The sequence below is a fragment of the Trichomycterus rosablanca genome, chromosome 18 (assembly GCF_030014385.1).
Source record: "Trichomycterus rosablanca isolate fTriRos1 chromosome 18, fTriRos1.hap1, whole genome shotgun sequence".
NCBI classification, from domain to species: Eukaryota; Metazoa; Chordata; class Actinopteri; order Siluriformes; family Trichomycteridae; genus Trichomycterus; species Trichomycterus rosablanca.
Window position 1 is genome coordinate 87,501 of NC_086005.1, and position 13,141 is coordinate 100,641.

General features: G+C 42.9%; 2 protein-coding genes across 3 annotated transcripts in view; one reads left to right on the forward strand and one right to left on the reverse strand.

Moving 5' to 3' along the window:
* Window positions 1–655, reverse strand: part of dgcr2 (DiGeorge syndrome critical region gene 2) — an 11,662-nt gene extending 11,007 nt beyond the window's left edge. The window contains exon 1 of the mRNA XM_063014040.1: window positions 458–655. Within this exon, the coding sequence (XP_062870110.1) occupies window positions 458–527 (70 nt within the window). The 5' untranslated portion in view covers window positions 528–655. The remainder of the gene's footprint in view (window positions 1–457) is intronic.
* A 1,999-nt stretch (window positions 656–2,654) lies between these two features.
* Window positions 2,655–11,388, forward strand: gpat4 (glycerol-3-phosphate acyltransferase 4). 2 transcript variants are annotated; one of them, XM_063014234.1, is made up of 14 exons: window positions 2,655–2,728; window positions 3,686–4,048; window positions 4,404–4,473; window positions 4,652–4,937; window positions 5,504–5,578; window positions 6,499–6,588; window positions 6,715–6,808; window positions 7,118–7,233; window positions 7,742–7,797; window positions 7,875–7,960; window positions 9,036–9,164; window positions 9,475–9,554; window positions 9,628–9,739; window positions 10,467–11,388. In XM_063014234.1, the coding sequence occupies exons 2-13, from the start codon at window positions 3,881–3,883 to the stop codon at window positions 9,734–9,736; spliced, it is 1,359 nt and encodes a 452-aa protein (XP_062870304.1). In that variant the 5' UTR covers window positions 2,655–2,728; window positions 3,686–3,880; the 3' UTR covers window positions 9,737–9,739; window positions 10,467–11,388. The 2 variants fall into 2 exon arrangements, with proteins under 2 accessions (XP_062870304.1, XP_062870306.1); XM_063014236.1 differs by lacking the exon at window positions 2,655–2,728 and adding an exon at window positions 4,263–4,301 and having other exon boundaries at window positions 4,029–4,048.
* The last annotated feature ends 1,753 nt before the right edge of the window (window positions 11,389–13,141 follow it).

The following is a 13,141-nucleotide window of genomic DNA, read 5'->3' on the forward strand; positions in this document are numbered from 1 at the left end:
GATGTTTCAGTGATGTAATAATATCAGTATTCAATCTATCATACTGATCAGGTCCTTCATTGTAATATAATGCAGCACAGCTGAGCAATAAACTACTGAAATGTGCAAACAACATACCTTTAAAATTTTGTATTTATTCTGTTAGAAAAATAAATACACCTGATTATAATTGATAAACTTATTAACATATGTAACGTTGCTTTCTTATTTGTTCCCTAATTAACAGAACAAAACATTATATTTGATGAGGTGCAGAGACTCTACTGATGAACTGTAGTTAGCATTAGCATTAGCCGCTTAATGCTAACAGCTCTAATTCAAACCTCAGTACTGGGATAGCATGATGCTAATCTCACAATTAAATACCAGTTCCATATTAATGCATGTATTATTAGTGCTATACATATAAAATCATTATTTTTATATGCATCCATAGCAATAATCATATAGAATGTACCTGTGAGTGTGAGTGTGAGGAGTGAGAGGAGCGGGAGGAGGACAGAAGCTCTGCCCGGTTTTAGCAACATTTATCCGGATTAACGATCCGAGTTCACCGCGGTACTGAATCACACACCACCCGACACCGCGTCCTCCTCCATTATACTATAGATCATATATTACAGTCAAATCCAAATCCAAACACGATTCAGCATTACAACATTACATTAATATAAATCAATTCATCATGTTATTAATCCTCTCAGTTCAGAAACGCGTACTTTACTAAAACCAAACAAGATGGCCGATCTGTACTGAAGCAGGGAGTCGATCCCAAAAAGAGTCGAATCCCTCTCCCGATTCCAGAGACTGGGAATCTAGAGTCGACTCCAGACCTGAGGAGTCGATTCAACTCTGAGAAATCAATTCATCTTTGGCAAACTTTATACTGGTCAGGATCACGGTGGGTCCTGAGCGAAAACACTGTGTGAAACAAAATTACACCCGGGACAAGATACCACTCAGTCACGTGCTCACTCACACCTGAGGTGGAATTTAGAGTAGCCAATCCACCTACTGCAAGTTTTCGAGAGCTGTGAAAAATCTTCAGTACACTGAGTAAACGAAGGGATCGAACCCCACTCCCCAGGAGCCATGCTGCTATGCAACACCTGCTCAATCACTGACTCAATTATTTACTCACACCCACAGAGTCTCACACCGCATTGCACCGGGTGATGGATGGATGGATGGATGGATGGATGGATGGATGGATGGATGAATAGATGGATAGATGGATAGATGGATAGATAGATAGATAGATAGATAGATAGATAGATAGATAGATAGATAGATAGATAGATAGATAGATAGATAGATGGATGGATGGATGGATGGATGGATGGATGGATGGATGGATGGATGGATGGATGGATGGATGGATGGATGGATAGATAGATAGATAGATAGATAGATAGATAGATAGATAGATAGATAGATAGATAGATAGTAGGCTCTATAATATAATAATATAATGCTCTATAATGATTCCTGGAGAACAGGACACACAGTGAAAATGACCTCGATAAAGTGGTGGTAAAACCTAAAAATTAAATGAATTGCTATAAATAATAACAATAATAAAATGTTCTGTAGTTAAAATATAATAAAAATGCATTTATTTTAAAAATACAATTAAGAATTGAACCGACTCAGCCATTTCAAATTAAATGGAATTTGATTCGGAGTCGATTCTTGCACTTAAGAACTCGCATAGCCTAAAAACGTTGCTCCATCAAAACAATCGCCACCAGGAGCACAGCCAATCAGAGAACAGAAGCAGAACTCAAGGGTTAGGGTTAGGGTTAGGGTTAGGGTTAGGGTTAACCCTAACCCTAATCCTAACCCTAGAGTCACAGCCAATTGAATGAAAGAGGAGCGGGGATATTTAAACTAATTTTTTATTATAATAAATTATAAATTCTCATTATAAAGGTCCGTGTATTTACGGTCATTAGTTTTTTATTTAAAAAAACTAAGTTGAAGAACAAGAAAACGCATGACCAAAATAAAATACGATCCGTTATTGAGTTTCTGTTTGTTTGTTGTTTGATTTTCTGAACTTAAAAAGAAAAATGACCCGTTTTCTTTTTTTCTATTTAGTTTGTTTTAAAATGAAAGCGAATGACCGAAGGTATTTTGGTATTAACGGACCGGGTCATTATGTGATTTAGGACACTGCACCAGACAAACCAGATAAAGCAGCATGACATTGTGTACTGTTCTCACCATACAGCAAACACTCACACAAAATAACTCAGCAGTAACGACCTGGTGCTGTATATTAATATAATGTGTATTAATAAAGTAAAAATAAGTGTACATTTACTAAACACGAGTAACTAGAGCATCTCACTACTGGAGACTTGTGACTGAAGGTTCTTGTGTGTAATGTGATTAGCTGGAGGAATGTAAACTAGCCTTTCAGATTATAAATGTAGTCTGATAATAGACTCGTGTTAATAATGTTGATTTAATAATGTATTGTTGTCATGTTTTACTGATTTATTAATCAACATTTAGAACAATAAACTACAAATCAGTGCAGTTTAAAGACTTTTATTGTGTAAAGTGGAGCTTTGGGTTCTGTTATGCTAATCTGTGTGATCTCTCTCATACCGGCGCAGATGTGAAGTGCATTTACACTCTCATCCTGTATTTATTCACTATAATGATTAAAAATTGAACTTATTATTATAAATAATAATTATAAATAAGCTACATTAAAGTGGTGAGTGAGCATCACACTTCTATATAGCGCTTTATTTACTCTCAGCTCTTTACAGCTCTGTTAGCATTAGCATTTAGCTCTGTTCAGATCAGTTCATCAGACTGAATTTTTACATGTAATAGTTGTGATAGCTTATTTAACCCGTAATATACATTATTAAACGTGTATATATTTGTAAGAATGTATTTGGTGTATTTCGGAATGACTGTATTACATTGGAAGGTGTTACGGTATGATAATATGAGAATAATTACAGTGTTTGTATTGGGGAGGAATAAATGCACCCTTATTAAATCCTACATTTTATATATTTGGTCCGAAATTAAAATGGTGTTCCTCACCTACCTCTATAAACATACTAATCACTACAGGTGATGTTCTGGAACAATCTCCCTCAGACTGATAAGACAGAGATGAAGATCACTACAAACACCTCACACCAGCTGTAAAGTGTGGTGGAGGTGATGATGGTGGAGGTGATGATGATGGTGATGATGGTGATGATGGTGGTGGAGTTATTTGGGTTTTGCAGCTTCGGGACCTTACAGTCATTGAGACAGATAAACTTCAGTTAAAACCAGAGTGGCCATCAAGTAGATTCTGACTCTTGGTGACCATGTGGATGGTGTTTCTCCAGACTGTCCTGTTCACTGTTTGTTTGGGTCTTCAGGCTTCCTAATGTCTTCTTCATCTCGTTCATTGTTCCTCCAATTGTATCTATCCATCGAGTTGCTGGCCGTCCTCTTCCTCTTATATCAACTCTTTCAAATGTAATTGTTTTCCAATAAATTGGTTAATCTCATAATGTGTCCAGAATAAAAGAGCTTCAGTAGTTTTACCTGAAAACCAAACTGTGAATCTAAACATCTGAAGCTGAGCTACAGGACAGTCTGCAGGATGAGCTTTTCCATGTACCACTTCTCTCTAAATGATTAATTTCTCCTTCGTGTTCCTCAGGAACCTGGATGTGGTGGACCCATGGCGTTCCAGGACATGAGCTTGTTAGCTTAGCGTTTGTTGTGTGCTGTTCCTGGTCTGGAGCGATGTGGATGAAGTGCTGATGAAGATCTTGATGAAGAATCAGCGGCTCTGAGATCAGGGCCAGTGTTTGATTTCTGTAGGAGCCGTAGCTGATCTCAGAGCTGATCAGAGATGGAGTCGTACCTGTTTCCGTTTGATGGGCTGATCTGCATGCTGCTGGGAATCTCCTTCACTGTCTGGTTCACCCTCCTCCTCGTTTTCATCATCGTACCTGCCGTGTTCGGGGTCTCGTTCGGGATTCGCCGCCTCTACATGAACACGCTGCTCAAAATATTCGAGGTAAGTCAGAAAAGTTGGGACGGGGAAACAAAAGACTGAGGGGTGAAACGAGGCACCAGGTGAACAGCTAACAGGTGATGCTGTCTCAACACAGGAATTTAGGTTACCGTCTACAGTCCATAACATTATTAAAAGATTCTAAGAATCCAGAGAAATCTGTGTGTGTGTGTGTGTGTGTGTGTGTGTGTGTGTGTGTGTGTGTGTGTGTGTACAGAACGAGGCTGAAGAACAGAACTAAATACTGTGACCCTGAGTAGGTGTGTTTGTACCAGACTGTCCCGGACTCTGGAGGTTCAGTAGACTGACCTCAGTCACACAGGCTCATAGTTTCCTTTCATCTGTGTTTTGGTTCCAGTGGGCGACGCTGAGGATGGAGAGAGGGGCGAGAGAGAAGAACCAGCAGCTCTATAAACCCTACAGTAACGGTGAGACCACATTGCTGTATATTACAATACCCCCCCCCCCACTGTATCACTTTATAAAGGTCAGTTTGTGAGGTCTGTCAGTATGGTACAGTCTCCTCACATAAATCAAACTTAAGTCAATGTATATATTTATATTGTGTATATTTCTCCGTGGTTTCACACCACGCTCCTCTCTCAGGGATCATAGTGAAGGAGCTGGCGTCTCTGGAGCAGGAGATACAGGAAGTGAGGCGCGTGGGCGGAGCGGAGGCCGAGTTCGACATGTCAGACATCCTGTTCTTCTGTCGGCGGGGGGTGGAGAGCATCGTGGACGACGAGGTGACCAAGCGCTTTTCGGCGGAGGAGCTGGAGTCCTGGAACCTGCTGACGCGCAGCAACTACAACTTCCAAAATATTAGCACCCGGCTAACCGTTCTGTGGGGGCTCGGCATGCTCATCCGCTACGGCGTCCTGCTGCCCCTCAGGTACGCTCCACGCCAGGAACATTAGCATCGTTAGCATTGTCCGCTCAGAGTCAGCTCCCAAAGTATTAGCACCCTCAGTAAAGTGTATGAGTGTACAGTATGTGGCCAAAATAATGTGGACGCCTGACCGGGAGCTGGTCAGACGCCCTGTTTTAAAAGCCTCCACTTTTCTGGAAAGGCTTTTCACCAGATGTTGGAGTGTCTCTGTGGGAATTTGTGCCGTTTAGTCAAAAGATGACAGCATTTGTATGGCTGGGCGCTAATCAGTTCTGATCATTGATCAGTTGGTGTTCCGGATCATCCCAGAGCTGTTAGTGGGGATGAGGTCAGGGCTCTGTGCAGGACACTGGAGAAGTTTCTCCAGTTTTCTCCAGAAAAGGCCCTTCCCTAAACTGTTCCTTTATATGATTAATTTATTACAGCTGTTGTGGCTGAATTCAGTGATTAGGGGATGTCTTAATACTTAACATCTGTATCTTCTTCACACACAGTGAGGAATGTGGTAGAATTGATGTGTGTGTGTGTGTGTGTGTGTGTGTGTGTGTGTGTGTGTGTGTGTGATTCAGGGTGACCTTGGCGTTTACTGGTGTGGGACTCCTGGTGGTTCTCACCTCTCTGATCGGTCTGCTTCCAAACGGAGGGTACGTTCATCCTCACTTCATCACTCCCTCAGTTCAGATCGTACAGGTTAGGGAAGTACCCACAGCATTTCCTTCCTGTCATCCTCCGCTATCTACATACAGACATGAGTGACTAAGAGAGGGAGCCCACTGTGACCCTGACCAGGATAAAGTAATGGTAAAAGCTACATTTGAAAGCCTGTTATTTTTTCTGAATGATGCAGGTCTGGGAATTACAGTCAGTCCTGGTGGAATCAAACCAGTGCAGTTATTAGATAAAACCAATGCAGTAGAGTGCGATTTGGGACACAGCCGCTTCTTATCACCTGCCAAGCTCCATTCGTGATACGGCTCTGCATTGGGGGGGGGGGGTTGTAGATTGGACTGTGATTATATGATGGTGATGGTGATGATGATGATGATGGTGATGATGGTGATGGTGATGATGATGATGATGATGATGATGATGGTGATGATGATGATGATGGTGGTGATGATGATGGTGATGATGATGATGAGGATGGTGATGATGATGATGATGGTGGTGATGATGATGGTGATGATGATGATGAGGATGATGATGAGGATGATGATGAGGAGGATGATGGTGATGATGATGGTGATGATGATGGTGATGATGATGGTGATGATGATGATGGTGATGATGATGGTGATGATGATGATGGTGATGATGATGATGAGGATGATGATGAGGATGATGATGAGGAGGATGATGAGGAGGATGATGGTGATGATGATGGTGATGATGATGGTGATGATGATGATGGTGATGATGATGATGATGATGATGAGGAGGAGGATGATAATGATGGTGATGATGATGATGATGATGATGAGGAGGAGGATGATAATGATGGTGATGGTGATGATGATGATGATGATGATGATGGTGATGATGATGGTGATGGTGTGTATAACAGGATGAAGAACTTCCTGAGTAAGAAAGCTCATCTGATGTGCTACAGGATCTGCGTCCGAGCCCTCACCGCCATCATCACCTACCACGACAGGTACTGACACCTGAGCAGGTACCACCATTACCCAGAGTTCCACAGATGGTGCTGCTCACTGGCTCCACCTGCTGGATCCATGTGAAGGTTTCAGACGCTGTGGTGACTCCGCCTTTCTCTCCACAGCCATAACAAACCCAGGAACGGCGGGATCTGCGTCGCTAATCACACCTCGCCCATCGATGTCATCATCCTAGCCAGCGATGGCTGCTACGCCATGGTAGGCTTCACTCTCATGGGGGTGGGGGGGGGGGGGGGGGGGGTGCAGTACTGGAATCTGATGATCAAAATCTCATCATCAAAAGTACATGGACACCCCCTCCTGTTTAAAATAAAAATCACTGTTACATTAATGATATATGGATAGCCGTTATTTTGGCAGTAGTTTGGGGAAGGACTGCACATGTTCCTGCATGACTGTTTTATTTGGAGGAGCTCCAGTGGTCTTCACAAACACCTTTGGGATGAATTGGAACGTTGATTGTCTCTCACTGTGTGTGGGTGTGGGTGTGGGTGTGTGGGTGTGTAGGTGGGACAGGTACACGGGGGGCTGATGGGAGTTATACAGAGATCGATGGTTAAATCCTGCCCCCACATCTGGTTCGAGAGATCTGAGGTTAAAGATCGACACCTGGTGGCAAAACGGTGAGACTGCACTCCCACACTGCACATTCATTCAACCATAAATCAAACCAGGCGGATATGCTGTTTTATTTTGCTTTACATGCTCCAGGTTTGATATATCCAATTCCCCCTGCACCGGCATGACCTTATGGATGAGGAGTTACAGGGTAACACACGGCTCCTCTGACATGTGACACGTATGGAGGAACACGGTCTGTACTCCTCCACCACTGCTACTGATACCCCAACCAGCCAGCAGGAGGCGCTGTTCCCTCACTCAGACACGCCTGAGACTGGAACCCGGTTCTCTGAGGCTGTGTAAAGTTAGCTGGTGTATCAGATGTGGTAAATGATTATAATGATGTGAAATGAAGCTGTGAGATGATTGGACCTCTGATCCAGGTCACACACACACCATCAGCCCGGTGTGATCTGTGACTGAGAAACACTTCCTGATCTGTCTGGCTTGTTTATCCTGATACGTTCTGATCACGTCTCTGAATCCTGCTGCTGCTCTTCTGTGTTTCAGACTCAGTGATCACGTGGCAGATAAAAGCAAACTTCCCATCCTCATCTTCCCCGAGGGTAAGAACCATTCCAGCTCCTCAGCCGTGCCAGGATGAAGGGGTGTGAATACTTGTGTGTGTGTGTGTGTGTTACAGGGACGTGCATTAATAACACCTCAGTCATGATGTTTAAGAAGGGAAGCTTTGAGATCGGCTGCACCGTCTATCCTGTGGCTATAAAGGTAGCGTTTCCTCCTCCTGATACACCGGCGGCGTTTCTGCAGCTTTTCTGTTTCTGTGACTGAATGATCGGAGACTGTTAGTTCTGAAAATCTGCTGGTTTAAAAACACACAGACAGGGTGGCCGCTCAGGTGGCGCAGCGGTAAAAACACACGCTGTAACCAGAGCTGGGATCTGGAATATATCGTATCTGATCTCGGCTCTGCCTGCCGTCTAAGGCTGTGTGGCCACATGAACAACGATTGGCCTGTTGTTCAGATATGGGCGGGACTAAGCCGGATGAGGTCTCTCTCATAAATAATACAATTACGACCTCTGCTGGCTGATTGATGGCGCCTGCACAGAGATGAGAAAAGAGTGCTCTCAGGGTGTGTCTCTCCGTACACAACGCTGAGCTGCACTGCACTCATCAAAGTGTAGGTGATAAGATGCATACAGCTGCTGCCCACGTGTCGGAGGGGGCGTGGGTTAGCTTCGTTCTCCTCAATCATTTCTTACATTTTCTTACATTTTCAGCATTATTTCAGCATTTTCAGCATTATATATACTAGTTTCAGCATTTAGCAGACACTTTTATCCAAAGCGACTTACACAATGAGCAATTGAGGGTTAAGGGCCTTGCTCAGGGACCCAACAGTGGCAACTTGGTGTTGGTGGGGCTTGAACCGGCAATCTTCTGATTACTAGTCCAGTACCTTAACCACTGAGCTATCACTGAGCTATCAGTCGGCGTGGGGATCAGCATTGGTGGAAAGGAAGCTTGATGCAATCGGGCAATTGGACACACTAAAGAGGAGAAAATGCATAAACAAAAATAGTTTAAAAAAAACACACAGCAGTTCAGATGATTTGTGTTGATGTAGGATGCTTGTTAATAAGTGGGTGAACTTTGTGTCATGACTTTATTATTCCTCCTGACTTCTCTGTGCCCATATAAATAGGGCTAGTTTGTCCGCACCCGTTAGTCTGAGCCTCAAACAGAATTAAAGGTCTGGGATTTGTGATAGATAATCTAATTTTAACCAGAGAGCTTTAGTGGTGATCATCTGTTGACGTGTGTGTGCGTGTGCGTGCAGTACGACCCTCGGTTTGGAGACGCGTTCTGGAACAGCAGTAAGTTTGGGATGGTGAATTATCTTCTACACATGATGAGTAGCTGGGCGATCGTCTGCAGTGTGTGGTATCTTCCTCCCATGAACCGAGAGGTGAGACAATGACTACAGAATCACTCTTCAATCACTACAGAAGAGTGTGTGTGTGTGTGTGTGTGTGTGTGTGTGTGTGTGTGTGTGTGTGTGTGTGTGTGTGTGTGTGTGTGTGTGTGTGGTCGGGGGGTGTTAAGGTAAAATCAGGTACTGACTCAGTAATGATAAATCATATAGATTTTATTCTTCAGCTTAATACTCATCATTACGTACGTGTGTGTGTGTGTGTGTGTGTGTGTGTGTGTGTGTGTGTGTGTGTGTGTGTGTGTGTGTGTGTGTGTGTGTGTGTGTGTGTGTGTGTGTGTGTTAGGAAGGCGAGGACGCTGTGCATTTTGCTAACCGGGTGAAGGCCGCCATCGCTAGGAAGGGAGGATTAGCTGATCTGTTATGGTAATTCACACACAGTTGGATTGTGGGTATTCCGCACTATAGAGGCAGAAGTATAGTGAGTCTCTCTCTGCAGGGATGGAGGTCTGAAGCGGGAGAAGGTGAAGGAGGTGTTTAAGGAGGAGCAGCAGAAGCTCTACAGTAAGGTGCTGGTGGGGAACGGTGAGAACCGGAGTCGCTCCTGAACGGTAAATCACAGCACACGGGCTGCACGGGTCCCGGGTTCGGGTTTGTGTTCTCCATCAACTCAGAGCTCATCCTCCAAACTACATATGATTCAAATAGTACTGACTCTCACAGTGCTGAATTCAGGACAGAACCATGTGGATTGGAACACAGCCAGAGACTCGAGATGAGAAATGAAAACAACGTCCTGTTTATATGAGCTAAAGATTCAGAAACGCACCCAAAAAATAAACCCTAAATTAAACACTTGGTGCTGATTGGCTGGTTTGGAACGAGAGCTCCGTCTCTGATTGGCTGATGCAGGATGTGAAGAATCAGACCAGTGTTGGTGTATTTGTTTATTTGATTATTTTCGGATCCACACCCGGTCCCGCAGTAATCATGTCGATGTTCTCAGTTCTATCGGTGTGTGAACACAACACAGCTCGGTCAGATCGTGAGGGGTTCACATACTTATTCAGATCTTCCCGGGACCAGTTCATTTTACAAAGGTGCTCTTTTACACGTGGCTTGTTGTAATGTTAACCCTAAATCTTTCATTCTTATATTTAAATATGTAGTAAAAATAACATGAGCGGTCACTTGGGTGGTGCAGTGGTCAATAATTCATTAATTTAAATCATATTTCTCACTAAATTGATGAGTTTAATAAAGTTGGCTATTGTTGGGCTCTTGACCAAGGCCCTCAACCCCTCAACTGTTAGGATTTATTAATATTTGTGTTGACAGATCACTGATTGCTGGAACCCAGAGTGCTGGATCTGTCAGAACCACAACCCAGAATGAAACCGGGCCCATACTGAAGCCCTGCTGAACTCCACTGAAGATCTCCACAGATCAACACAGATCTTAACCTGAAGAGATGAAACTGATCCGAGATGAACGACTCTGAACCGAACTGAACCAGATAGATTCAGGTTCAGTTGAACTAATATGATCTGAGTACAGATTTAAATATGGATTAAATTTCTCAGATCTGATGTGGATCGATCACTAAACTGAATTGTTCCAGAAAATAAAATTAATTTATAAGAAGAGAAACTAAACAGAACAACTCATGAATCATAAGTGAACTAAATGACTCTGAAGTGAATCTGACTGAAGTTGTTACTGATCTCATAAATGTTCATTTGCACACTTTTGCACGAGTACACACCACGGCTTTACTTTGTCTGACTGTTTTTGGGACGGGGGGGATACTGTGCATCTCACCCAGGGCATTTTTTGTCATTTTGTATTTATTTATTTATTTATTTATTTTTATTTGCTTTAGTCTGTTACAGTAGGAGATTGTGTGTAACAGTAGTGCATGTGTTTAACAATAATGAAGTCTGTAGAGCAAAAGTCTGATTTTTATTGATATAAAACATTCTGCAGGATGTGAACGACGGTGTCTCTGGAGCGTTTGCTGTATCTACTGACTGTTTCCACATTTCTTTGTAAACTCTTGTTTGTTTTAGCCTCTTTTTTCCAGTGTGTAAGGGATGTGAAGATGCTTGATTATGTGATGAATTGTAATATTCACTCATCATTCTTTCCTGGCTTCACTGTGGAGGTGGTTTAGGTAGCAGCAGATTTGAACAGTGAGATACAGACTGTATACCAGAGTAAAGTTAGATACAGCGTTTTAATAAACATGAGGAAACATGATGGATGAAGTTTTGGCTCTTAATCGATCAGGTTCTGTAACAAGCATTACTATATGACGGGATTTTTTGGTGACGTCAGTGTGTCCCTTTTTCTCAATAAATAAAGAAGTTGTAATGACCACATCAGTCCACAAGATGGTGCTGTGTGTTATTACCGCCCAGCGACAGCGCTTATAACATTAAAGCTAAAGCAGAAAAAAACTGATTAGGTAAAATAAAAGTACATAAATGCGATTCTGCTTGTGTAGAATTATAAAATATTAATTATAAATACACATATTCTTTATTCTGTAGTAGTAATTATAATAATCGCGTATCTGAGCTTATAACGAGGTGACTGGAGTGGAAGTATTAAACTTAGCTAACAGTTCATCACCACAAAACGTTTCATAAACTTCATCCTGTTTTTATCTGAAAATATGACAAAATCTGCCAAAAATATACAGACAGCACAACTAACATCTGGTTTTCTGTCTCTCAGCTCTTTCCCCCTCAATCAGCTGCTTTCGATCATTTCTCCTTGGTTCAGCGTCCAACCAAAGCTGAAGTTTTTCTGGACCAGTCTTGAGTTTTCAGTACCGTCCACATATTTTTAATAAACTCAGGTTCCTAAACCAGTTCTGATTCTGTGTTTTGGCTCAGTTTCCTACTGGAATGTCCAATTATGATCCAAACTTTCAGGAACTCTTCCTTCAGATGGAACACCATTGACACATAGACCAGTTCAGTTTTCAAATATACCAGTTTCAGGGTCAGACATGGTATGGTACCCAGGAGCAGAGAGGGTTAGGGGCCTTGCTCGAGGGCCCACCGGTGGCTGCATGGCAGAGCTGGTATTTAAACCCACAACCTTCCGTTAAATAGTCTACAAGTCTACCCAGTAGACTACCCCTGCCCCATAATCACTGTACAACATGATGTCCACCTGAAACAGCACTTTAATGCTGCTACCACCACCACACTTTACAGTAGGTGCAGCAGTGTTAAGTTTTCCCCTCAAACTAACTTCTGCTGATTGTGTCTATAAACTTAAGCTTTAATTTAGATCCGTGTACTGAGTGACACATCTCTGTTCCTCTGCAGCCTCTACACTCATGGTACTGGAAAGCTTGCTTGACTGTGAACAGCGTCGTCTGTGTTCACCTGTGCAGCTTCGTGTTCATGTTTAATTCAGGGCTGAAATGTTTCTGGAGGTTTTATGTTTGTTTGTTTGGTTCTTGACTTACATTTCACCGTCCAGACCAAGTTCCTCTTTCCCCATGACAAGAGGTGACAAGTTTCTTCCCAGCCTTGGTAAAAGACCACTGTTCCATGTGATCTGTGCAGAGAGTCCTAGACACTCTAATGATTAGTGCTCAGTCTCACGAGCAGTCGAACTAGCCTTATTTATATGGACACAGAAGTTACGGGTTGTTTCTGTCATAATCAGTCACGAGACCACGATACAAAGTTCAAGCACATTATGGAACTTCATTATCACGTGAATCATTTAAACTGGTGTCCACATATTTGTGACTCTTTGAGAAATCAGAAATAAATGAAAGTGAAACTAAAGAAGGAAATGTTACAGTCAGATGCAGAAGGTGGATTGGCGGGGTGTGAGTGATATGGATAGTTGTTGTCCACTTCCCCCTGCGCCTCTGTTAGCCACGCCCACCACAGTGCAGCTCATGCGTTGATTGGAGCGGGCGGAGCTTTGATCTCTGACTGTGGTTCAGGTTTAAAGCCGCTCCGTCAGTGTGAGTGAGTGAGTGA

Bases quoted from the DNA above. Each gene is read 5' to 3' on its own strand.
- gpat4 (XM_063014234.1), top strand. From the start codon at position 3,881: ATGGAGTCGTACCTGTTTCCGTTTGATGGGCTGATCTGCATGCTGCTG. The intron at 7,234-7,741 runs GTGAGACTGCAC...TCTGTGTTTCAG, and splicing joins CGACACCTGGTGGCAAAACG to ACTCAGTGATCACGTGGCAG. The intron at 9,165-9,474 runs GTGAGACAATGA...TGTGTGTGTTAG, and splicing joins TTCCTCCCATGAACCGAGAG to GAAGGCGAGGACGCTGTGCA.